Source organism: Equus asinus, chromosome 5 (genome assembly GCF_041296235.1).
Source record: "Equus asinus isolate D_3611 breed Donkey chromosome 5, EquAss-T2T_v2, whole genome shotgun sequence".
Lineage (NCBI taxonomy): Eukaryota > Metazoa > Chordata > Mammalia > Perissodactyla > Equidae > Equus > Equus asinus.
Window position 1 is genome coordinate 32595788 of NC_091794.1, and position 27978 is coordinate 32623765.

The 27978-nt window shown below is 37.4% G+C and overlaps 1 protein-coding gene across 1 annotated transcript in view; it reads left to right on the forward strand.

Annotated features, from left to right (window-relative positions):
- P3H2 (prolyl 3-hydroxylase 2) overlaps positions 1-27978 on the forward strand; it is a 152066-nt gene that overhangs the window by 92995 nt on the left and 31093 nt on the right. The window contains exons 2-3 of the mRNA XM_044771297.2: positions 24363-24515; positions 25436-25625. Of these exons, the coding sequence (XP_044627232.1) occupies positions 24363-24515; positions 25436-25625 (343 nt within the window). The remainder of the gene's footprint in view (positions 1-24362; positions 24516-25435; positions 25626-27978) is intronic.

Genomic DNA, 27978 nt, shown 5'->3' on the forward strand with positions numbered 1-27978 from the left:
TACTTAAGTAAATATCTTACAGTTAATCAAAGTTTGCTAACAGATCCTCAACATTATCATTAGTTTATTTTTATTATTTTTTTAATGCTTAGGAATGACTTACTAGTTCCAGCTTAACCAAACTCTTTTTGAAAACAACTATCTAGAGAGTGCTTTAATTTTTAACCAGCTATCATAATTTTAAAAACTTGGTGGTATAATAAATGCCACCCATTTTGGGTTGTGTTCCTTTTGTGTGTTCCCACATCACTCTCCTTGGCACTGAACTCACTCTCTGACCATGGTCTATGGATTTACTTGCTGTAGCCCTCACAATGCTGTAATCTTTTATTACATTGGTATTGATAGATACTGAGAGACAGTCTCATGTACCGTGTGCCTGTCAGGTATAATGGGTGACCAGGCCACAATGGGACATCAAGGGCTCTCAGTAACTGTTTGATAAGTGGACAAGTATATGAACAGCCTTTCATCACATTCTGACTGAGAACCCAAGATGTGCCCAGGAGGGTTGGTCACCAGGAATACAACAGCCAATTAGAGAGACATAGAGACACAGCTTTTTGTGAGTTGAGTAACGTAGACCTTTAAATTAAAAGAGAGAAAATAGTTCTGTTTTGTTTTTGTACAAATGAGTTAATTTTCTTTTTTAATTTGCAAAATCTCCTAGTCTTCTGTATACTGGTAAACAACAGAACCGTGCCCCTAGAGAACCAATGGAGAACTCAGACATGTCAATGGATGATTGTAATACTCCGAGGGGAGTCACTATGAGGGGAAGTTCGGGGGTCTATTCTAGCATGTGGAATTTGGCTGTTCATGGCAGACACAGCAGAGGAAATGATGTCTAAGCAAACCACTAAAGATGAGTAAGAAATAATCAGGCAAAGATTTGGACAGAAAATTTTCCAAGAAAAGGAACACTACAAACTCAGAGAGGAGAGAGTGAATGGACCTGAGACAGAATTCAATAGGACCACAGTTTAGAAAGCAACAGAGAAGAGTGAGAAGTGAGAGTGGGCAGGTAAACTAGAACCAGGCAGGCAGGAGCTTGTGAGTCACTTTAAGGAATTTGAACTTTATCCTCAGACCTGTGGGGAACCTTTGAAAGTTTAAATCAGGGAGGGATAAGATCAGATTTGCATTTTAGAAAGATCATTCTGGCTTTAATGTGGTAAATAGATTAAAGGGAGGAGGAATTCACAAGAAAGTCCCCCACAGTTATTTCCCTTGTGCATTTAAGTATGGTGCCCTTTAAGTGCACACACCCACTCCTGCACACACACACACACACACACACACACACCCCTACACACACATAGCTTTTCAGAATTTTACCTGTCTTATTTAAATTAAATTAAATTCGCTGGTGGCATTAACAGACCTTCTTCCAAGTTTAAGCCTTTCCTTGCCTGAAATATTTTATTCAGGAAATCATGATAAACCTTGACTTTTGTTTACTTTCTCATTCTGCTTCCGTTTCTGTTTCTCCATAACACACATTTACCACGTTTCTTTTTGAAAATTGGAAAACAAGATAAAAAATAACAGTTAATTATTGAGTCCTAAATGAAGTCCCATGCCTCCATTCAAACATGGCTATTAACATTTGCTGTATAAAATTTTTCTTATGGATTTATATTATATAAAGGGATTCATTCTATGCATAGTGTTATACAGTCTGCTTTTTTCTTTTGAGAGAGTATCGTGAGCATCTTTGCGTGTCTCGTTATTCTCAGTGGGTGTATAATATTCTACCATATGATTGTGGTGTAATTTAGTCCATCCCTGTTATTAGAAACTTCACTTTCAATTTGATCAGACCGGAGTTTATATGAAGTCTCAGAAATTCTGCTTCACAAAATTAAGATGGCATTTCCCAGGCAGACTTCTCTGTCTGGTTCTCTGGAATTCTGGGTTTTCAGCATTTTTCAGGAACTTCATCAGCTAATTAAAATAATACCAGGCAAGTATCTTCCCTTTGGGAGTTTTCTGCATTAGAGAAAGTTTTTACTTACAATAAAATGAAAGGAGATGCTTAGAGGAAGAGAGTCTTCATCAAACTCTTTTCCAGAATAAAAAAAAATGGGAGGTTTAACTATCATAAATAAAAACATATGTCCCACTCCAGAATGCCTAGAAGAGAAGATTCATTTGCCATGAAATTTTTAGTTTTATCCTGAGATGTTGTAAAGGAAACTGTTACTGCATCAGGTTTGTTTTTGCTCACTGCTCAGAAAGCCAAATGCTGAGATGATGAGATTCAAGCAGAAAGAGGGTTTTAATCACAAGGCAGCCATGTGAGGAAGCGAGAGAACGAGTCTCAAATCCACTTCCCTGAAAATGGGGACTCAGAGATATTTATGGAATAGAGGGGCAAGGTGGTCTGAAGTGTGGAGATAGATGCTTGGAGGTGAGGATAGGTCAGGTAATTGATGATCTGTGCAAACGTAGTCAGGCTCCATGCCTCTTCATAGGATGTATGCTCACAAAATGGCAGCATGGGCATGATCTGAGGGTGGAGTTTTTAGCTTCTTGATGTGAAAAGGTTGCTTATTGGACAACTGCATGGGCCCAGTTGATGAGTTGGTGGTCTCAACCAACCTGAAGTGGACAGGGGTTCTAATTCCTGAAAAAACAGCTCACACACCCATTACCCTGGTGATCTAGGCTCCAGGGAGATGTTATCTGTAGGAACCTAGTGGGAGTCAGCATATTGCCTTAGCAGCACAGTTAACAATGGGTGGGTTAAACAGCTAAAAGCTATAATCAGTAATTGCAAAAAGGAAAAAAAAAAGCACTTTAGTTCCCAGCTAGTTAATCAATGGCTAACTGTTTGCCGGTTTCAATCTCCCTAGTCTTTGGTCATTCCTCATTCTTGAGGGATTTGGGGTGACAACCAATCTAGCTACTTCCTGCTGAATTGGGGTGTAGATCTGGGTTAGAGGAATGAAACTGTTTAGGACTCATTTGGAAATATTCTCTTGTTCCTGGCTTCAGGTTGACATTTGGCATTATTAGAATTTTGTACCTTGCTCAACAGTTTTGGAACAACATCTAAAGGCACATTTTATAATCAAGTATTGGACCAGAAGGTAAGAAGTATAGACAACCCAAATTTTAACAGTCCCTGAAAAATAGACCTAATCCCAGTGGGGCTTCTATCTTATCTCCAGGTGAGGGCTGACATCTGGTCTTAGTTCCGGATAGTTTTTTGTTTTATAGGATATGCATCAGAGATCAGAGCAATGCCCTATACTCAGATCTTTCAGTTGTCATTGATGATGGCTGTTACCATACACTCTCTGCCTGGGGGTCATCACATTCCTAGTGAACTCAAAAGAACAAAGTTATCAACTTATAGCAGCTGGGAGGGGCCATAAAATGTCCAGAGAATGTCTGGGTTAGTTAACCAGAGGTCATTCAAAGTTACAGTATGGTTTCTTTTCTACAGTATGCCTTCCCTTATGTCATGTTCTTATGGGCAAGAAGAGTAGAGGTGGCAACTCCCAGATGGAAGGCCATGTTCATTTTAATGACTTGGCTGTGATTTCTCTCTAGTTTAAAATTGGACTTGCTATGAAGTCTTTAAAATATAAAAGACTTTAGATTAACAGAAAGTAGGTCTTCCAGAAATGGGAAATGTGGTAATTTAGTACTTTATTAGCATGCCCAACCATCTGTACTTTTGGAGTATGAGTATGTGGCCTGATTCCCTGATCCTCAGGATTCAAGTCCTGATTGGAGGGGGTAGGGTGTACTGGCACCTAGAGCTCACTGGGATTGATCTAATCTGCCTGTCTCACTACGGATCATCCTATGTTACTAGTGTAACCTAGTAAGCTAGACTTACTCCTCTCCAATAAGATGGAGATGTTTCTAGAAATGAGTTTCAAAAGATTCAAGTTACTCCATTGAGCTAAAATGTTCATGTCCTCCTCCAAGTATGACACAATATGTGCTTGGCTTCAAATCCACACCACTTTGGCCCAAACTTCCTTTTCCAGTATTTTATGCTACACTAAACCCCACTTTTAACACTTGTACTCCCAATAAACTAATCCTCACACGTGGATGACAGTTTTCCTCAGTGTCTTACCCATGGTGAAATGCCCTTCCTGGCATTTCTGCCTGCTGAAATCCCATCCATCCTTCAGGGTCCCTTATAAATGCCATATTCATAATAAGATCTTTAATAAGTCTTTCCAGATCCAAATCCACCTATTCAGAAGTGCTTTGTCTTACTTTGAACCCTTACAGTATTTGCTTTTATTTCTCTTATGATAATTTACTCAACCTTGAATTTTAGGTATTTGTGTGATTTTCCAGCCCATCCCCCAGAGTAGCTACTAAAAAGGAGGAATTATCTCAACTTTCTCCCCACCATCCCTGCCCACCCAATACCCAGTGCAGGACCCTCATTGAATGTTGGTCAGGTTGAATTGATGTAGAGTAGACTGAGCCTCAGAGCCCCTAGAAATACTGAGCTTATAATACCCTATGCAGGCAAAGTGGGAACCGTTGACTCCATATGTGGAAGTTCATAATAGCAATCTTTTCTTGGTACAGACCAAACATGCAGCTGCTAAACTCTGCCACAATATAACATTTCAAGGGGAAGGAGGCCAATGTAAACCCACAGTATGTGCAAAGTCGAAATCAGAAACCCTTAGTTTTTTCAAACACTGAATATAATTTCACAGTCTATTTGATATGATTTTTCTAGGCTGTGGCTCAAGGCAAACCAGTCTCTTCATTTGAACACAATCCTATAATTCTCTTCTATATTCGTTAGCACTTACTTTGCAACTTTAATTTAGTTTATTCTGGGTGGCATGGAGAAAGCTATTTCTCTCTGACTTTTGGAGGAATATATTTTGGGTAGAACTTTTTTATATACACTTGTTCAAAATGGTGCCTTCTTCATCTTCCTGTTGAATAAGGAGATTGGCCACTTAGTCAGACACAATGAAGTATACTAGAAAAATCATTAACTTTGGAATTAGAAGCCCAGGTTGGGGTCCAGCACTTCTATTAGGATCCATGTGGCTCTGAGAATAATTTCTCACTCTATATGTTATCTTATTTATGTAAGTAGAGTAGAGGAGAGAGACTTACACCAAATGATCTCTAAGGACCATTTCAGTCTTTGCATTTTGGGACTCTGGAATCACTCAGGTGATGATTTTACAATTAAAGCCATTCTTTCATCAAAGTTAGTGGAGTTTACCCAAACTGCAGATTGATATATGTCTGTATGTGTGTGTGTGTATACTAACAAAGTAGATTCTCAGAAAGCTTATTAATTTTCCGAGCCATTCTGAAGTGGGAAGGATGGTTCTTTGGTAGAGTTTGAAAAATGTGGAATATAAAATCTCATTCATGGAAATTAACTATCACAGTAGCATATTAAATCTTCTAAAAGTCTTACCCTAAATAAACATTTAGTTTTTAATACAGTTTATCTTATACTTTATTAACTATAAAAACATTTTTTTATGTCTTATGAACATTCAGGGGAATACACTTTTTAGCAAGATAAGGACTAACTAAAAACCTAAAGACATTTTTTCCTGTCTTTCTGGGTTGCTCTGAGTCATTTATAATAATTGATTGTTCCCTCATTCTGGAAACTCTTCTCTTTGGCTTTCTTTGGGCCAAAGACTCCAACTGTGCCTCTAGTGAAAACCTTGCTCAACATTCAGTCTTAGCAATACTACTAAGAAGATGTATTCCTTTGCATGCCTTCCCATTATATCAAACACAACCTGGCTCAAAATGAAATGATTATTTTCTCCAACCCCAAACCAAAATTTGGAACCACCTGAAGAATATTGTTAGTCATCGCTGTTTCCATCATATTCCTAATCGACTGGCTTTGAAATTTGAGGAGTGTCCTTACTTTTACATTTCCTTTGACTAATGCTATGAACTAAATTGTGTCCCCCCCCCCACCCCCAGATTGATATGTTGAAGCTTGAACTCTCAAGGTGATGGTATTTGGAGATGGAGTCTTTGAAAGGTAATTAGGTTTAGATGAGGTCATTGGGGTGTGGCCCTCAGGAGAGGGTTTAGTACCCTGATAAGAAGAAATATCAGAGAGCTTGCTCACTCTCTCTCTGCCCTGTGAGGACACAGTGAGAAGGCAGCCATTTGCAAATCAGGAAGAGTGCTCCCCAGAACCTGACCATGCCGGCACCCTAATCTCAGACATCCAGCCTCCAGAACTGTGAGAAAATAAATATGTGTTGTGTAAGCCACCCAATCAATGGCATTTCATTATGGCACCCAAGCTGACTAAGACAATCAACTTGCTTCTTCTTCTTTACCTAAGAAAAAGGATTACAGTGTTTCCCAAGAACTTTGCTTCTTCTCTGGTCTTTCCTTGCTCTCAGTTTACCCTACAATAACCAAGCTAATCTTTCCATAAGTGAGAGGATATCATCAAGTTGATAATATGCCTCCATTCTCATACCTTTCACCCTGTTGAGGAGTCTTCTAGACTTCTGGTTTCCAGGTCTACCTGTAAGGAGCTTGGATTTCATCATTCCATCCTAGCAACAGGTAAAAAGCTGAACAGACTGAAAAATTAACAACCCTTTTAGTATCTGTAAAAGAGGTGAGGACACAGGGCAAACTGCTGCCCCCAAGATTGGAGAGAGAGACAGGTGAATACTGGGAGTCATGGCTTACAGAGCAGGGACTGATGAGCAGAAACCACTGCAGGAACCAGTGCTAGGGTAGGAAAACTTGAACCTGACAAATAGCTGGAGACTCAATTTGGACAACTCTGAGATTTAAAAACTCAGGGGACTCAGTCATAAAGGTCCTCCTCAATTTGGTGGGATTTACCTCTAGGAACTTGACTAGGTTCTCATGGTAAATATCAGAGAAAAATCCCTTCATGCATCTGGCAGAGGGAGGGAAAAAGGAACCATTTTGAAATATGCCACTGTGTTCTTCTTTTTTTCTTTCTTAAAGATTGGAACCTGAGCTACCATCTGTTGCCAGTCTTCTTCTTCTTTTTTTTTTCTTCTTCCCCTCAAAGTCCCCCAGTAGATAGTTGTACATTCTAGTTGTAGGTCCTTCTGATTGTGCTATGTGAGACAACACCTCAGCATGACCTGATGATCAGTGCTAGGTCCACACCCAGGATTTGAACTGGTGCTGCTGAAGTGGAGCATGCAACCTTAACCACTTAGCCACAGGGCCAGCCCCCACTGTGTTCTTCTTAACAAGACTTTCCCTCAGGAGAAACTAGTTTTTCAGAGCCTAACCTGTCAGAATATAATCAGAGCCTAACCGACCTAGGGGAAGGGTAGTACCCAACTCCAGTTAGCTCTAGCCTTCCATGTGGGAAAAGGAAAATATCCAGTTCTAGCCCACACTAGTCATTCTCCATTCTCCCCTACCTAACAGAAGAGAAGAAAAAGAAAAAACTGAGAAATACTTTTTTTTTTTTTTGCTTGAGAAGATTACCCCTCAACTAACATCTGTGCCAGTCTTCCTCTATTTTATATGTGGGTCACTGCCACAACATGGCTTGACAAGTGGTGTCGGTCCATGTCCAGGATCTGAACCTGCGAACCTGGACCACCAAAGTAGAATGCACCAGACTTAATCACTACACCACAGGACCAGCCCCTGAGAAATACTTTTGAAATTCACAGTCCAAAGGCATAGTCTCAATAAAAGATTGGGACCTAATCATGGGACTATAGAATGTTTCCCCTCTCCTCACACCTCACCACTATATTGCTAAAAGCTTATTTACAGTGGTTCCTTTTAATTGGTACATAGTTTCTGATTACCAAGAAAAAATTATAAGGCATAACAAAAGGCAAAAAATACAATTCAAAGAGATAATACTCAGGCAGACGTGGCAGGGATACTGGAACTATCAGACCAGAGGTTTAAAACAACTGTGACTAATATGCTAAGAGTTTTAAAGGATAAAGTAGACTGCATGGAAGAACAGATGACAATGTAAGCAGAGACATAGAAGTCCTAAGAAAATAAAAAAGAAATGTTAGAGATCAAAAACATAGTAACGAGAATGAAGAATGCCTTTATAGGCATATTAGTAGGTGGAAAAGGCTGAGAGAAGAATCTCTGAGCTTGAAGATATCTCAATAGAAACCTCCCAAGTTTAAAAGAAAAGAGAACAGAGTGAAAAAAAATTAAAGAATATCCAAGGACTGCAGGACACTATGAAAGGTGTAACATACATGTAATGGGAATACCAGAAGGCAAAGAGACAAAGGAACAGAAGAAAGATTTAAAACAATAATGACAGAGAATTTCCTCAGATTAGTGACAGACACCAAACCACAGATCATGGAAGCTCAGAGGACGCCAAGCAGGAAGAATGCCTCAAAAAACTACACCTAGTGTATTATTTTCAAACTATAGAAAATCAAAGATAAAGAAGAAAGCTTGAAAGAATCCCGAAGAGAAAAAACACACTAGCTGTAAAGGAACAAAGAAGAGAATTACATCCAACATCTCCTCAGAAACCATGAAAGCAAGAAAAGAATGGAGTAAAATATTTAAAGTGTTTAGAGATAAAAAATCATCAACCTAAAATTCTGTACCCTTCAAAATTATCCTTCAAAAGTAAAGGAAAATGGCCAGCCCTGTGGCCCAGTGGTTAAGTTTGTGTGCTCTGCTTCAGTGGCCCAGGGTTTGCTGGTTCAGATTCTGGGCATGAACCTACACAACACTCATCAGGCCATGCTGTGGTGGCATGCTAGCTAAAAGAATTAGAATGACTTACAATTAGGATATATAACTACGTACTGGGGCTTTGGGGGTAAAAAATTAAAAAAGGAAGATTGGCCACAGATGTTAGCTCAGGGTCAATCTTCCTCACCAAAAAAAAAAAAAAGGAAAGAAAAGAAAGGAAAGAAAGAAAAGAAAATTAAAAAAAGAAAATATCCAGGGAGTTAAAAAAAAACGGGAAAGAGAAATAAAGACTTTCTCAGAAAACCAAAAATTGAGATAATTTGTTGCCAGTAGACCTGACTTGCAAGAAATGTTAAAAGACGTTCTTCAGAGAGGAGGAAAATGTAGGTCAGAAACTCAGATCTACATGAAGTAAGGAAGAACATAGAAGAAGGAATAAGTGAAATTAAAGTAAAACTTTTGTTTTTCTTCTTCTCAATTGATCTACCAGATAACAGTTTGCTCACAGTAGCAATAGCAACAATGTGTTCCATTATGGATGCTTCTGTGTGTGTGTATTCAATTATGAATGCTTATATATAAGTGAAATGAATGACAGCAGTAATACAAGGGACCAGAGGAAGAATTTCAGATTATTTTGTTATTATAAGGTACTCACATTCCTTGTGTAGTGGTACAGCGTTATTTGGAAGTGGACTTAGATTTGTTATAAACGTATATTGCAAACTCTAGGGCAACCACTAAAAGCATAAAAAAAAAATATAAGTGATATACTAAGAAAAGAGAGACCATAGATTCATATAAAATGTTCAGTTAAAATAAAAATGACAAAAAGAGTGGAAAACGAAAATAAGAACAAAGAACAAGGGCGACAAATATAAAGCATTAACAAATATTAATCAACCTATATAAATAGTCACTTTCAACTTCAATCGTCTAAATGCACCAATTAAAAGATCAACAGAGTGAATCAAAAAAGAAGATCCAACTACGTGTTGTCTACAAGAAATACACTTTAAATATAAATGTACATATAGACTAAAAGTAAATGGATAGAGAAAAGTATACCATGCTAATGCTAGTCAAAAGAAAGCAGGAGTAGCTGTAATAATTTCAGACCAGACTTCAAAGCAAGGAAAATTATCGAGAATAAAGAAGGGCATTAAATAATGGTAATGTATGCTCAAGAAGATGTAACAATCCTTAAAGTGTATGTACCTAACAATGGAGCATAAAACTCATAAGCCCAACACTGATAGATCTACAAGGAGAAATAGATGAATCCACTATCATAGTTGGAGACTTCAACACCCTTGTATGAGAAATGGACAGATGCAGCAGGTAGAAAATCAGTGAAGACATAGTTGAACTCAATAACACAATAGATGAACTAAATATAATGGAGGTCTATAGACCACTTCATCCAACACCGCAGAATACACATTTTTCACAAGCTCCTGTTCACCAAGATGTGATTCACCAACATGGATCGCATTCTGGGCCATAAAACACACCTACACAAATTAAAAACACAAAAAACCAAGAAAGAAATTATACAACGTCTGCTCTCAGACCATAGTGGAATTAAACTAGAAATCAATAACAGAAAGGTAAGAAGAAAATCTCAAAATATGTGGAGATTAAACAGCACATTTCTAAATAATACAAGAGTCAAAGAAGAAATCTCAAATTAAAAATTATTTCAAATTAAATAAAATTGAAAACACAAGTTAAATCAAAATTTGTGGGATGCGGTGAAAGCAGTGCTTAGAGGGAAATTTATATCATTTGATGCATATATTAGAAAAGAAGAAAGATTGAAAATCAATAATCTAAGTTTCCGACTTAAGAAATTAAGAAAAGAAGTGCAAATTAAATCCAAAGTAAGCATAATAAAAGAAATATTAAGAATTAAAGCAGAAATTAGTGAAACTGAAGACAAGAAGTCAACAGAGAAAATCAATAAAATCAAAAGCTGGTTCTCTGAAAAGGTCAATAAAAACAATAATTAGCTCTAGCCACACTAACTAAGAAAAGAGAGGACACAAATTACCCATATCAGAAACGAAAGGAGGGATATCACCACAGATCCCAGGGACATTAAAAGGTTAATAAAGCAATACTATGAACATCTTTGTCTCCACAAATTTTATAAGCTAGATGAAATTGACCAATTCCTTGAAAAATACAATTTGCCAAATCTTACACAAGATGCACACAAGAAGAAATAGACTATCTGATTAGGCCTATATCTATCAAAGAAATTGAAATAATTAATAACTTTCCAAAAGAGAAAGCATCAGACCCAGAAGGAATCACTGGTGAATTCTATCAAACATTTAAGATAGAATTATACCAGGGCCAGCCCAGTGGTGCAGCAGTTAATTGCACACCTTCTGTTGGTGGCCCAGGGTTTGCTAGTTTGGATCCCAGGCTCAGACCTACACACCACTTATCAAGCCATGCTGTGGCAGGCATCCCACAATAAAATAGAGGATGATGGGCATGGATGTTAGCTCAGGGCCAATCTTCCTCAGCAAAAAGAGGGGGATTGGCAGTGAATGCTACCTCAGGGCTAATCTTTTTCAAAAAATAAAATAAAAAATAAAAATTTTTTAAAAAACATAGAATTATACCAAATCTTTAGTCTCTTTTAGAGGATAGAAGCAGAGGGACTACTTCCTAACTCATTCTATGAGGGCATCACTACCCTACTACCAAAAGCAAACAATATATTACAAGGAAAGCAAACTGTAGGCCAATCTCTCTCATGAATGTAATTGTAACAAAATATTAGTAAATTGAATCCAACAATGTGTAAAAAGAATTATACATGATAACCAAGTGGGAATTATCCCAGGTATGCAAGGCTGGTTCAACAATCAAAAATCAGTTGATGTAGGGCCTGGCCCCTTGTCCCAGTGGTTAAAGTTCTGCATGCTCTGCTTCAGCAGCCCAGGTTCGTGGGTTTGGATCCCAGGTGCAGACTTACTCCATTCATCAGCCACACTGCGGAGATGTCCCAACTACAAAAACAACAGAGGAAGATTGGCACAGATGTTAGCTCAGGGCTAATCCTCCTCAAGCAAAAAAAGAGGAAGATTGGCAATGGTTGTTAGCTTAGGGTAAATCTTCCTCACAAAATTAAGTAAATAAATAAATAAATGAAGTAATGTAATCCATCATGTTAACAGGCCAAAAAGTAAATTAAATCATATGATCATATCAATAGATGCTGAAAAAGCATTTGACAAAATCCAAAACCTATTCATGACAAAAGTTCTGCAACTTGATAAAGAATATGCACCAAAATCCTACAGCTAACATCATACTTAATGGTGACAAACTTGAAGCTTTCCCACTAAGATCAGGTACAGGGCAAGGATGTCTCTCTCACCATTCCTTTTTAATATCATACTGGAAGTTTGTACTAACGCAATAAGGCAATAAAAGGAAATAAAAGGTAGAAAGATTGGGAAAGAAGAAATGAAAACTCTCTGTTCATGGATGACGTGATCATCTCTGTAGAAAATCTGAAAGAATTGACCAGAAAACTCCCTGTAACTAATAAGCAATTATAGCAAGGTTGCAGAATACAAAGATAATATACAAAATTTGATCACTTTTCTATATATCAGCAATGAATAAGTGGAATTTGAAGTTAAAAACACAATAACATTTACATTAGCATGCCCTCAAAATAAAATACTTTGGTATAAATCTAACAAAATATGTACAAGATCTGTATGAGGAAAACTCTGATGAATGAAATCAAAAAAGAACTAAATAGATATTCCATATTCATAGGAAAGGAAGATCAATATTGACAAGATGTCAGTTCTTCCCAACTTGATCTATAGATTCAAGGCAATCCCAATCAAAATCCCAGCATTTTATTTCATGCATATTCACAAACTGATTCTAAAGTTTATGTGGAGAGACAAAAGAGCCAGAATAACCAATACAGTATTGGTGGAGAAGAACAAAGTGGGAGAACTGACACTACCTAACCTCGAGGCTTATTGTAAAGCTATAGTGTTCAAGACAGTGTGATATTAGTGAAAGAACAGACAAATAGATTAATGGAACAGAATAAAGAACCCAGAAATAGACCCACATAAATATGGTGAACTGATTTTTGACAAAGGAGCAAAGGCAATACAATGGAGCAAAGATAGTCTTTTTAACAAATTGTGTTGGAACAACTGGACATCCACATGCAAAAAAATGATCCACATAGAGACTTCAGAAAAATTAACTAAAAATTGCTCATAGACCTAAATGTAAAACTATAAAACTTCTGGAAGATAGCATAGATGACCTTCTGTATGCAATAGCTTTTTAGATACAACACCAAAGGCACAATCTATGAAAGAAATAATTGATAAGCTGTACTTCATTAAAATTAAAAATTTCTCTTCTGCAAAAGACAATGTCAAGAGAATTAGAAGATAGACTATTGACTATAGACTAGGAAAAAAATATTTGCAAAAGACATATCTAGTAAAGTATTGTTATCCAAAATATACCAAGAACTCTTAAAACTCAACAATAAGAAAACAAACAACCCAATTAAAAAGTGGGCCAAAGACCTTAACAGACACCTTACCAAAGAAGATATCCATATGGCAAATAAGTGTATGAAAAGATGCTCCACATTATGTGTCGTCAGGGAAATGCAAATTAAAACAACAATAAGATACCACTGCACACCTGTTAGAATGGCAAAAATCCAGAACACTGACAACATCAAATGCTGGCAAGGATGTGGAGGAACAAGAACTCTTACTCATTGCTAATGACAATACAAAATGGTGAGGCTACTCCAGAAGACAGTTTGGCGGTTTCTTAGAAAAATAATGTTTTTTTCATACCATCCAGCAATAGTGCTCCTTGTTATTTACCCAAAGGAGTGGAAAACTTCCGTCCACACAATAACCTGCACATGAATGTTTATAGCAGCCTTATCTGTAATTGCCAAAACCTGGAAGCAGCCAAGGCATCCTTCAGGAGGTGAATGGATAAGTAAACTGTGGTACATCCAGACAATGGACTATTATTCAGTGCCAAAAAGAAATGAGCTGGCAAGCCATGAAAAGACACGGAGGAACCTTAAATGCATGTTACTAAGTGAAAGAAGCCAATCTGAGAAGGCTACGTACTGTATGATTCCAGCTATACGGCATTCTGGAAAAGGCAAAACTATAGAAACAGTCAAAAGATCAGTGATTTCCAGAGGTTGGGCTAGGGAGGGAAGAATAGACAGGGAAGAGAGGAATTTTAGGGCAGTAAAAATGCTCTGTATGATACTATAATGATGGAAACCTGTCATTATACATTTCTTCAAACCCATAGAATGTACGACACCAAGAATGAACTCTGTGGACTTTGGGTGATTATGATGTGTTGATGTAGGTTCCTCATTTGTAACAAATGTATCACTCGGGTGGGGGATGTTGGTATGGTGAGGCTATGCCTATGGAGGGGCAGGGGTATGTGAGAAATCTCTGTTCTTTCCTCTCAATTTTACTGTGAACCTAAAATTGCTCCCTTAAAATAAAGTCTTTAAAAGTTTTTTCCATGGCTACCTCAAATATTGTAGTCTTTATGTTTTCAAATTTTTTGCAACGAGGCAGGGGAGTTTTTTACAACTACACTCACATACATGCACATGTAGATACATCTGTTTCTCTTTTTCCAAGAATAAAAATCAAAACACCTCAGTGTGGTGTTCAAAGATCCCCATAATCCTGCCCCTGTTCAAGCTTGCTTCTCGCTACTCTGCAGTCTAGACCTTCCACGTGAGCCAGGTCAGCCAAATTACTATTCTATAAAAACATCTGAGTCACTCCTATTTCTCCATGCTCACCCTGTTCTGCATCAGAGACATCACATGCTTTCTGTTTTTCAAGACCCAGCCTCAGTCCCATTTTCTCAATGAGGCCTTCCCTGAACCTTCCAGGTTACTATAATTTCAAATTTCTCTCAATTTCTACAGCACTGTACTGCCTGTTATCCATTCTCTCTGCCTTCTAACCCTGTAGAAAGTTAGTTCTTGATATTAATAGCCTGTGTATGTCTCCTTGCCCTACTGGACTGTGTTTAATAAAAGGTCAAGAACCCTATAATTTATATCCTCAGAGAACATCTATTACATTTATTTCTATGGCAGAGGTGATAGCAAACATTCGTTACATGGGCCAGATGTGCATGAACTCAACTCTACTTTGAAATAATAGGGACTAAAATCCCAGATGTGTGTTGTGAATGTTTTAATAAAAGATGTAGATTCTAACCATAGTCTTGTCACTAATTTTCTGTGCAAATCCTTTCTCCACCTGCCAAATGAAACAGTGATACTAAATGTTAAAGGGCCTTTCTAGCCCTTTATATCTATGGTTAATTGAAGTTAGTATCCATAAGACCAATGCAAGCGCCACAAAAGTAACAGAAGAATTCAGACTACCTGATATGTTCAGTAAGTAAGTGGATTTTCTCGAAGCTTTAACGTCCTCAGAAATTCAGATGAACTGGAACTGCTTTCCAGTGCAGTCTGTTGGCTGAGGTACAGAGAAAATGTTTGGGTTTATGTTTAACCTGTGCGTATGGCAGGGATATTTAATTCACAATACAGCCTGAAGGTTATTGCTGTGGCCGAATACTTTTAAAAGTGCAGGTATGATGCCAGAGGAGCTTAAGAAACATTGAAAGAATTCTATCATCAAGACCACGTCTTTAGTAAGACCATGTGGCCTGTCAGGTTAGGAGCACCCATTAGCCGGCTTCCTGGGTTAACTACCTGAAATGACCTTAGTCTCTTCTTGAAGTCCTCTCCAAGAGGGGTCTTTGGAGTGAAACTCTTTGGCTAACAGCCATGGTGCATTACTTTACATGAGCTGCACTGAATGCTTTGAAATACTTTTTGAAGTAAATCTCTCCACCCTTACAGGAGCAAGAGAGAGTTTGTATTCCACAGAGGAATGTAGCATATTTATATCAAAAAGGTACAAGTGGAAAAGCTTTTGATTTGCTTGTTTGCTTTTCTTATATTTCTCACAGTGGAGTGGTTTGGTGGAATGTTAAATTTGTTTCATAAACACAGATGGGAAGGGAGATCAAAATGGAAGGGAAACGTTAGAGATTGTAATGACAGCATTTTTCTATATCCTTACTAAACCCTAAAGCCCTCCCCCAGTCATCAATTTTGCCGGGCTATCTCCAATGTTATCCTAACATTCTTACAACTTTTAAGAAGGTGAGATGCAATTTGTTACATCTTTTCCCTGACCTCTGTGCCTCCATTAGCGGTCCACTCAGGAAACATGGGTCCTTATGACAGAAACAGGAAATTAATCTGAATTTTGATTCTCAGTCCTCAGACGTCTCATTCTTTCTCATCTGTGACAAACATTTTATGCCCATCACTTTGTTATGTCACAAAACAATGTTGCAGGCACAAAAAATTTTTGAAAATTTTTTTCATATTCTCAAGAGCAGAAAAAATCAGTGCCCGGTCTATATGAAACCATTTCATTGCTGATTTTTAAAGGATATCTTAGAAGCAGAAAGCCCATTGCTATTCTGCAATCATGTTTGACAAATAAATTCAAATGATTGCAACTTTGTATCATTTGGGGGAAAAATGTTGTCTGGCTTCTGATGGTGGCAGAGACATAACTCTGGTAGTGAGCAGTTAGGGAGCTGGCTGTCGGCTGTAGGAAAGTGATGGCCAGCTAGGACTTTTTAAATGGGTCACTAGGGAAAGACAACACTTTTCTCCATTTATTATAATGAAAACCACACAGAAGCAAAGCATGAGTTAGAACAACAAAATTTGTTTTTATACCATGACTTCATTAAGGGCAACTCAGTCTGTCCCAGCGCTAGCTTCTACTTGGTGTTATAGCTGATGGTTTCCAGCATCATGTGTCCTTGTAAACAAAGATCAACTGCTTCTGCACTGGGCCTGAGGTGAGGTAAGAGTTCATCGGTCAGCTTTTTAAAGAATTTCACAATAGGAATTGAGTAGACCCTCAATAAGTGACCATTTTTATTACTTTTATTTTTGTTAGTAGTATTGAAAGTGCTTGGCAAACTGTACAACAATATGCAAGGGTAAATTCTTATTAACAACCTCATGAACAACGTGGTGCTTACCACGATGGGTGTCACAAAGGACAGGAGGACAATTTGGGCTCGCAAAAAATGGACAGTAGATTTCTATTTATTTATTTTTCAAAATCACACAGATAAGATTTTTAAACACATTAAAGTGATGACTACTACAATAGTCGTGGGACGTTGGCAAAACTGGAGTATGAAATGAATGACATCTACCTTCCAAAGAAAGTTTTGAAGAGGATTAAAGCTGTGTTTCCAAAAACAGTAGCAGGAAGCAAATGTCAGAGAGGTCTTGGCCCAAAGCTTCTTTTCGGTAACCATTAGTCATCCTCTGACACCTCAGGGGAGACTTCTGGACAACACCGCAGAGATTAAGATGCCTGCCCAGTTGTTCAATCTTACCCTGCCCCCGTGTTTAGAACCAAAAACAACAGTCACATACCAATAAGCCACACACGCTCATTTCCTTTGATCCGTGGCAGATATGACTTGCCCATATTCCTTCACTAAGATAGTACTCTCGCCTCCTTACGCAGCAGGCATCCAAGTCTTGGCTGTTCTCTTGTTAGGAAGTTAGACAATACACAGATGGCTTGAGGGATTTTTTCCAATTAAGCATGCACTTATTTTTTGGCTAATACTTTGAGTTGTCTTTTTTTTCTAAAAACGTCAAAGACTTTTTGTTTTAAATAGTCTCTAATCTGAAATAGCATGTTTAAAAGTTCTGTTTCTTCACTTTAGTGTTTTCCTTACCCTGAAAGATGGTTTTTATTTAGATAAAAAGCCTGCTTGCAAACTTAGCTGATAGAATCTGCTGTTCTACTGAGCTCACAAGGGTAACTTCATTTGACAGTGGCTATTCACCATGTGTGTTTAACATTAAGTTGTAAACATCAGATTAAAACTTCACTAGAGTGTTTAGAAAGGACAGGAGTCTATTAATCAGGCTCAGGACCATAAGTAATTGAAAGAAAGAGCATAAGCAATTTGGCAAAAGAAAATGCGTTAATAAGACATATTCTTCCTTTCCAACTTACTCCACAGAGAAAATGTTATTCTTTAGAAATGTCATTTCCCATTGAATCCTTACCAAATAGCATTTTGAAAGCTATAAATATTTACTTATAACCATGACTACGTTTTAGACTAACATTCCATAAATCCAAAGATAAGTTGTTTTCTACATTAGCATGAACACCTACCTTGTGAATTAGTATGTGTTCTTTAAAGCCAAAAGTTTTCTAAATTTTCTACATTGAAATGTAGGAAAGAATTTAATTACTAGAAATTTTCCTTAATACAGGAGTTTATATTTTGAATAAATTATACCTTTCCTGTGTCCAAAAGGGCTTTGAGTTACCCTGGTAAAGCAATTATTTGGAGAATTAGATTTTTGAAGTGGAAACAAAAACAAAAACTCAAAGAAAAAATGGAACTATACCAGCTTCAGTTTGATATACTAGAAACCCAGCACAAAACAGTTACTGTAAATGTGAATAAATTTCATTTCTGAGCTTCCTCATAGCCAAGGCAAAAAGAACAACATAGTATATTATGTAGTCTTCAATGTCTGGTAAAATTAATTTTATAAATTTGTCAAGGGAAACAAACAGTTGTTTCCTATAACTGAATTATGAAAATATTCAATATATGGATCTTTTTACAAGATATATTTACAAGATATATTAACAACATAAAGGATTTATCACCAGGAATTGTGAAATAAGAATGCAAAGTTGTTTCTCATATGGCTATTTTTTTTCTTTGATTCTGTAAAGGTCGGACACCATTATTTGGAAATGTTTAGGAATTTCCTAAAATAAAGATTGAATTCTCATACAAAAAAGGTCTGGTATTTACATTTGAAACACTGTAATTTATAGGATTTAGTTTAATTCAGTAGTTGAAACAGTTTCCAAATTTTGTTTCAAAATATGAGGGGTCTTTATTTTAAGGGTATTCTTTTAATATGTTGTTCAATTTTTTTTTTTTTTAGTGATTGGCACTTGAGCTAACATCTTTTTTCTTTTTCTTTCTTCTTCTTCTCCCCAAAGCCCTCCAGTACATAGTTGTATATTCTAGTTGTAGGTCCTTCTTGTTATGCTTCAATTTTTTTTTAATTTATTTATGTATTTATTTGGTTTTGTGAAGGAAAATTATCTTTGGGTTGGCAAAAATTTCAGGTAAATTTGGAGATGTTAGCAAGTGCTGAAATATGTACAAAAATGTGTTGTTACCGTTATTAAAAAAGAAATCTTACTGCTCCGTAAAAGGAAGAATAAAGTTTTTAACCAATGAATTGTTAGCGTTTAGCACAATGTACATGCTGTAATCTGGTGACTTCCTTTCTCTCCAGCTATTGTGTGGATGCTGCTAACTAGAACTTAAAAATTCTGCAGTGACTTAGAAACGAGATATCTTCAGTGCGTACTTATATGCTTGTCGCTTGGTAAGAAGCCTCCTCTGGGGTTAAACATTTTATAAAGTTGCTATGTTGTGAAATTTAATTAAAGAGCCAAGGCAAAAAAAAAATATAGCACTCATCGAAATGTAATGCATGATTTTGGATGAATTCCCAAAGTTAGGGTGGTGAAAGTAGAGAAGGAATTCCCTTGTTTATTGAAAATGTGATGTTTGAGTAGAAGAATGGAAATTACTTATTTTGGGTGTGATGTTTTACCCTGATGGTATAAAAAGGCTTCAGAAGATCGAAAGTAATCCTAAATATTCTATTTCAGAAGTACACAGTGTTCTTTACGTGGTTTAATGTGCTTTAGAATTAGTCCCTTTCTTTCTTGCATGTGTCTTACAAACTGTTCTAAATTTCATATTTAAAATATTTGAGCTTCATATTTCCCTTAATTCAGAAGAGAGAGAATTTGTGTATTTTCCCTAAAACATGTTTGGAAATTTTAGAATTGATTCCTTTCATGCTATGTGTCCACCTTCTGAGTTGAGAACCATGCTTCAGCAAAGATGGGCAAAATGGAGAGGAAGAGAAAAGAATGGTAGGGAGAGGGGAAAAGAGAGGGGGGCTGAGCTATGCTGTCCTATTTTTATTTTGCAAAGTAAAAGCATTACCTCTGACCTGAATTACTGCAGTGTTCTCCTGCCTGCTACCAAAGGTCTATTCTCTGCATAGCAGTCTGAGTTATCATTTGACAATGTGTATCAGATACTGTTTAAAATTCTTTAATGGTTTCCTCTGGCACTTAGAATAATATTCAAACTTCTTACTGTAGCCTACAAGTGATCTGTCCTTCTCCAACTTCTCCATTCTCTCTTTCCTTCATCTCTACTCTGCTTTTAAAACAGGTCAAGATGTTTCCACTTCAGGGCCCTTTCACTTGGCTTTCTTTTTCCTAGAATGCTCTTCCTCCTGTTCTGCTCACCACTGGCTTCTCAACATTTAGGACTCAGCTCAAAAATCCCATTGCAGAGAGACTTTCCTTGACTAATTTATCCAAAGGAATCCCTCTTCCACTTCAAGCTCAGAGAGCTCCCACAGTATTGTTTGTTCATGTATCTCTTCATAGCACTTAGCACAATCTGAAATTATTTTCATAAGTGACTTATTTACTTGAGACTCGTCCCCTTCTTTAAGACTGTAAGCATCTAGAAAGCAGGATCTTTGTTTTGGCCATGTAGGTCTTCTCATCAACTATCATAGTGTCTGGCACAGATTTGATGCAAAATAAATTTACTGAATAAGTGAATGATTGAAATAAAGAATTTGAGTGTAACTGGAGTAGTGGGCCTGAGTGTGATCTCTTGAATAAAGGGATTGTAAATTTAAAACTTCTAAAAGTTCTTCTAGAACTTTTCTGGGAAAAGTGTGCATAATGGCAGATAGGAGGAAATTATGCTAGAAAGACAGGGCAGGGGCCAAATCCTGGAGGTTCTTGAATGTCATGGCACGTAGCTTCTGGAACCTCTTTTGTGGTCAGTGGTTAGCTACTGAAGGTTTTTAAGTAGTCAATGTGTACTTTTGAAGTACTCCTTTGTTACTAGTATGGAGAACCATTTGTGAACCAGAAGAGTCTGATTCACTCCCCAGTGGACAGAGTAACTTCTGAATGTCAGCAGGGTGTTGATTTAATCAGTGTTCGTTTCTTTTTCCATGCAGCATGACTGCCACATACGTCGTGCTTCTGGGCTGGCAGGAGAAAATGCTGGCCTTGGTTCTTCACAGCCTGAGATGAAATGACCCAATGCTTCTTGAAGGCATTTCCTCCCAGTATTTCTCATATCTCAGGGGAGCAGTGGGGATCCCTTAAAAGTCTGATACTGTCTTCTTGTCAAATCATTCCCCTTTCCTCAGTTGTTCTTTATGTTGCAATTTATTTTTCTAATGGGTAGAGTTACCTTCACGTTACAGTTACTCTCTCCTATGGTTTGTTATATTTTGGTCTTGAAGTCCAGTTTGGAGCCTTTAAATGCAGCTTGCTTTTTGTTCGCTTCAATGGAGTAATTGGTAGATGGTTCCTTAGCTGAAAACCAGTACTTACAAGTCCTCGTAGTAATCTCCATCCAACAACATGGCGTTGGATGCAGCACTTGTGTTCAGCTGGACTTTTCCTCCCACTTCAGATCTGTGTATCTCGTTTCTAAAATGGAGTACAAAGATATCAAATTTTCAGTTAAAATAATGGCCAGTTTTATAGACACTGGCAGCCAATTCCAGTTTCCTAAAGTGGTTCATAATAATTTGAAAGCCATGACCAGTTCATGAATAAGTTTCACGGTTTAACCTTAAGTCTTGGAATCGTCTTTGTATTTATATCAGTGAAGGTAGTGTTATTTTCAATACTGGGCTATAAATGGGGAAAGCACCAAATAAACAAAAAACCAACGTGGTCAAATTTAAGAAAAGGAACCGGTTTATCACCATTGGCTGACAGTTTTTAAGAGCTACTGAATCCACATGCGTCGGTGATTTTAGTATTGGAAGCTCTCAGTGTGAATGATCACTTCAGAGCGGTTGTTGTTAAACTTACATCCTTTTAGTATATTACACCTTATGAAGCACACTCATGTTTAATATACTTTTGATTTGTATGGCAAACATTTACAGGTTAGAAAATTTTTTCTCTCTTAGACATATCATAGACATCATCTATATGTAAAGTAGGTGGAAAACAAAAAGATAAGTCAGTCATATGGTCCCTCTCCTCAGAGAGCTCTACTAGGCAAAACAAATGTACTCAGGTAGCTGCATATGGCTGAGTGTGATACATTCCAGTAGAGGAAGAAGGATCAGGTAATATTGCAGTTCTTGACCATAGCTAAAGGGTTGAGAAAGGATCTCTTAGTGAAGGAAGGATTTAAGTTTAGGCTTATAGGATATGTCAGATTTCAATAAGAAAAAATCCAAGGGACAAAGGATCTCTAGGTCAGTGGGACAGCCCGAGCGACACAAGAAGGCAGAAAAGTAAAAAACATAAATATTTATTTATGTTCCATCAACCTTAATGGCAGGTGCTATAGAACCAGAGTATGTCAGTGCTGATCTGTTTTGTTCATAACTTACAGTTTGACTCTTAACTGGAGGCAGTTTCCACCAACCACAGGTACCTTACTATGTCCTCATAAATTATGTGTCGGGCCGGCCCGGTGGTGCAGTGGTTAAGTCTACATGTTCCGCTTCTTGGAGGCCCGGGTTCGCCACTTCACATCCCGGGTGTGGACATGGCACCGCATGGCGCACTATGCTGTGGTAGGCATCCCATGTATAAAATAGAGGAAGATGGGCACGGATGTTAGCTCAGGGCCAGCCTTCCTCAGCAGAAAGAGGTGGATTGGCAGTAGTTAGCTCAGGGCTAATCTTCCTCAAAAAAAAAAAAATTATGTGTCCATGGGAGTTACAGACTGTACCCATCATTAATGAGAGCATATTTACATTCTTGAAACTGATAGATCATTTATAAATTGTGTTCTATTGTTTATCTTTTTTAGAGTTTTAGTGATTTCTGAAGCACATTCAAATATATTGCACGATTAAATCCTTCCAAAATTCTGTGTAGTAGATGGTGGCATGGGGATTTTGTGAGCATTTTTTCCTAGAGGAGAACTGAGGCACATATGTCTAAATGATTTCTTTGAGGTTGAGTTGATCAGTAAGTACAGACACACACCAAATTTGGAACCTATTCTTTTTCCTCTATACCTAAACACTTGTCACTATGTAGATGTCTATACAGTTCATATTTATGTGTGTTGGTATGTGAGAAATTGAGAAAGTTTAAATTAAGAAAGAAACCAGGTCCAAAATTAGTGACTTTGACAGCCAAAATAATTCTGGGAGCACAAAGTTGAGAAGAAAGATAAAAGTGACAGAGAAAGCTGATTTCAGGCAAGACTTGATGGAAGGAAGGCCAGTAGTTGAGTATGCAAATTAAAGGGAAAAAGGGAAGGTTTTACTATAATTAGACAAAGTTAAGGGTGTCAGGTCTTGAAGTAGGACAGTTTATGTTTTCTGTGATGAGGGCTAAGATTCCTTATCTATCATAAGATGGCAGTGAGTGAGGACTTGGGAACCCACTGCTTCTTTCTATTTCTTACTAATACTTGAGAAGCCAGGCTGTCAAAAGCAGACTCAGTTGAATCTCTTATACCGTCCCATGGTTTTTTATTTACTTGTTCAATAACAATGAGTTTTCATTTCTTCATACTTCAAAATAGATCAAACATAATTTTACCATGAAAAAGACTACTAATGTGAATATTCATTTTTCTGAGATAGGGCAAATAGATCTGTCTGTAAACATTCTCCATGACTAAAGCCTAGGGCAAAATGTCTTAAACTGGATAAATTTAATTCCATTTTATTAAAAAATGCATCATTGTGTGTTATATGGAGAGCAGTATATAAAATGGTTTAGGTGCAGATTTATGTTGTCTATGTAGTGATTATTAAGGATTCTTCCTTTTGTATTAATGAAAATCAAAGTTGTAAGTTTGGAATCAAATACCTCAATCAGGGGAGGGTGGTAGACCATTTTATGTGCTGTCTATAGCATCTCTTGTGCATTGGAATAATTTGCTTCTTTTAACTTTGTATCCTTCACATTCTAAAGGCTAATAAAAATTTTTCTGGAGTGGGAGGTACATACAGTCACATCCTTTGGAAAATCATAGGTTTGTTTATCCTTTCATTGTCCAGGTTAAAGGCCGAAGGAACAAAATGAAGAGAAGAGAAAATAAAAGACAAAAATGTTCAGAATGTGAATTAGAGGTGGCACAGCGTTGAAAGGTTTTATTTTGATTAATCATAAAACAAACAGAAGCATATAGATTGAATTTCCCAGAAAACACAGATGGCTTAGAAAAGAGGGGGAAGAGAATAAACTTGGAACAAAATACACTTATCCGTTTTCACCAAAGCCAAAATGTCTGCATATCATTTTAGGATCACTTTCTATTAAACTCCTCCTCCAAGTTTGGAAGTTGAGTTGAGTGCATGTGAACTGGGACACTTTCAATCTCTGAGACCTTCGACTAATACTGAGCCTATTTTAGAAATATTGCCTTCAGTTGGTCCTTTTTTTTCTCCATAGCTTAACCAGCTGGAAAAGGCGGTGGAAGCAGCCCACACGTTTTTCATGGCCAACCCTGAGCACATGGAAATGCAGCAGAACATTGAGAATTACAGAACGATGGCCGGCGTTGAAGCGCTCCATTTGGTCGATAGAGAAGCCAAACCACACCTGGTGAGCTCTAGGAATCCTTGCCCCAACCAGAAGGAGCTAAGTACTCCTAGGTCTCATTTGACTCAAAGCAGATTCCTATGAATGGATATCTCAAATTGATTCCCGATTTCCAATAGAATAGCACTTTTATACTTTCTGAGTTCTTAGATAAAATCTTGTAATTATCGGAGTTGAAAAAATTGAAATTGAAAGAAAATGAAAATTAACTTAGAAAATCAGTATGATATGGTGAAAAGTAGAACATGCTGTAACCATGATGCTTCAGCCCACCCCTACACTTTAATTTTACACATAAGAGTTGAAACTGGTGTGAATTGCTCAGGGTCACACTGGATTCCCAGCTCCCAGCCCAGTGGTTGGTTTTTCCACTATACCTATACTTTTCAAATTCTTGTTTTTGAAGCTACATAATTATTTATTTAAATGAAGTCTTACTTGAAATCACAATATGTTGGCAGGGCTTCTTTTTCAATTGGAGATGTCACCATTCTCAATGTATGGCCTCCAAGATGATTGAAGAAAAGGATAAGAAAGGAAGATTTTAGAGGGAAGCCTTTTTTTTTAATTGGGCCAGGACGGGAAATGGATGTCATGTCCACTTGCATCAGTCTTTCTGCCCTTTAATGCATGGCCCTACCTACAATTCAGAGGGGTTTGAAAAAACAGTCTTGAGTACTCAGGAAGAAAATGAAATTGATTGGTGCCACAGCAGTCAGCTTGCTAAGTACGTACTTCCCCTCTACAATCAGGTGAAGCCAGGGAAGTTATACTTGTTCTCCCAGGGCAATCCTTCTTTATCCTTCCACAGCACAAGAGTCTAATACACCACCTACCTGAATGAGCCTGCTTCTGCCAAATCCTGCTGTTCAGGTGCCCCTGGAGTGCTCTTTGATAAAAACACCTTTTTTGTTTCTTTGCAGGAGAGTTACAGTGCAGGAGTTAAACATTATGAGGCTGATGACTTTGAGCTAGCTATCAAGTGCTTTGAACAAGCTTTAAGAGAATATTTCAGCGAAGATATGGAGTGCAGAGCCCTGTGTGGGGGGCCTCAGAGATTTGAAGAGTACGAGTATTTAGGGTATAAAGCTGGTCTCTATGAAGCCATTGCAGGTAAAGGTTATTTTTTCCCTTTGTTTATTTCCTGATTATAGAAATACAGCATGTGATCTGTAAAAATATTCCAACAATACAGAAGTATATATGGTAAAAAGTGAAAGATTGTTGTATGTCTATTTCATCCTAGCCCCTGTATATAAATTTACCTAGTTTAAATTTTGGTAAGTATACTCCCAAACTTTTTCAGATGCATATGTAAATATTTATATATTTATTTATAATTATTTTATTTTTGATAAAAAAGACAATGCTATAAATACTGATTTTCAGCATTTTTTTTTAATTTTATGCTTAACAATATATTGTGGATTTCTTCTCATGTAAGTACATGTAGATCCAGCTTATTATATCTAATGGCTACATTATATGGGGAAAGCATACTTTATTTGACCAGTTCTTTACTGCTGAATATTAAGGAAGTTGAGATTTTTTATTATCATAAAAAATGTAGTAGTGGATATTTTTGTATAGACTTCTTTAATTACTTAAAAGAGAGTTTTATTATATATGGGAATTTAATATATTACAAAGTGGCATTTAAAATAGTAGATAATGTGTATTGTACATTAATTGGGTAGATTGGCTAGTTAACTATGGTGGGAAAAGAGTTCTCTGCTGCATATGAAAAACTACACAAAAATAAATTCTATTTATATTAATAAGTGTAAAAAATAAAACTATTAGAAGAAAACGCAAGAGAATATTTGTATAATTGTAAGAGAGGAAAAGCTCTTAGAATGACAAAAGACAAGAAATATGAAGAGAAAGACTACGTGAGATTTGTAAATACAAAAGATACAATAAATCAAGCTTATTTAAAATAAGTGGAAAATTTGCAAAATATTTACAAGCAAACACTTATCTTTAATATTTGACAGAGCCTATAAATTATTATTATTAGTAATTTATATCTTGTTTATTGCTAGTAATAAGAAGAAGAATCACTTATGTAGCAATTACGACATACAAAGCATCTTACATATTTATATCTTTTTGTGTGTGTGAGGAAGATTGGCCCTGAGCTAACATTTGTTGGCCAGTCTTCCTCTAGTTTGTATTTGGGACACTGCCACAGCATGGCCTGATGAGCAATGTGTAAGTCCAGGCCCAGGATCCAAACTCGCAAACCCCAGGCCACTAAAGAGGAGCACATGAACTTGATCACTATGCCACCAGGCTGGCCCCTATTTATATCTCTTTAATCCTCTAAACAACTCCTTGTAGGCTGTAAAGCCCATGCTTTTAAGGTCTACACAATTGAAAAATGGGCAAAGGGGAATTTATGCAGTGATAAATATTTAACAAATACTTGTTGAGTGCATGTTGTGTTCCAGGTTATAAGTATATGAAAAACAGTGTTCAACTTCACATATACTCATAGAAATACAAATTAATGAAGTCAATTTGCCCTCCCCAACTTCCAGTGTTTTTTGTCTCCATGAAAAGCATCACTCACCTCGTAGCTCAAACCAGATCCCAAGAAGTTAACTTTCTTTTTTCTTTTTTGAGGAAGATCAGCCCTGAGCTAACATCTGCTGCTAATCCTCCTCTTTTTGCTGAGGAAGACTGACCCTGAGCTAACATCCGTGCCCATCTTCCTCTGCTTTATATGTGGGATGCCTACCACAGCAAGGCTTGCCGAGCGGCGCCACGTCTGCACCCAAGATCTGAACCAGCGAACGCAGGGCCGCCAAAGCAGAATGTGTGCACTTAACCGCTGCACCACCAGGCCAGCCCCAAGAAGTTAACTTTCAATCCAACATTGCCCTCAGTTCCTACTCCCCTCTGACTGGTTACCACACTTTGATGGCTGCCACCTCTGAATAGCACTTAAGATTTCCTGCTTCTCTCCACTCCTTTTGCTCCCACCCTGGTTCAAAGCAACGGTATAGTTGAACTAAACTGTTGTGACAGCCTCCTTGCTGGTCCTCATGTCCCGATCAGGTTTTACTCTGTAGGCAGAAAGAACAGACTTCTAAAAAAATGAAAATCTGCTCACAGCCATGCTGAAAGCCCCCAGTGGCTTCCACTGCACTTCGAATAAAACGCAGCACCCCTAACAAGGACTTTCATGACAGTGCACTTGTGTATGTTTTTATCCTCCCTCTTTTTCTGTCTCTTTGATCCATTCCTACTACTCTTCTTTTAATTCCTTGGATATGCCATGCTCATTTCCACTTACAGACCTTGAAAATGTTGTTTTCCTCTAACTTGGCTAATGCCCTGTCTTGTTAAGGGCTTAATCCTCAGTGCCTAAGTATAGTGGCTGGTCAATAGTAGGTGCTTAGTAAATATTTGTTAAATGAATGAGTTGAGGGAATGAACGCAGGAAGGAGATGACACATCC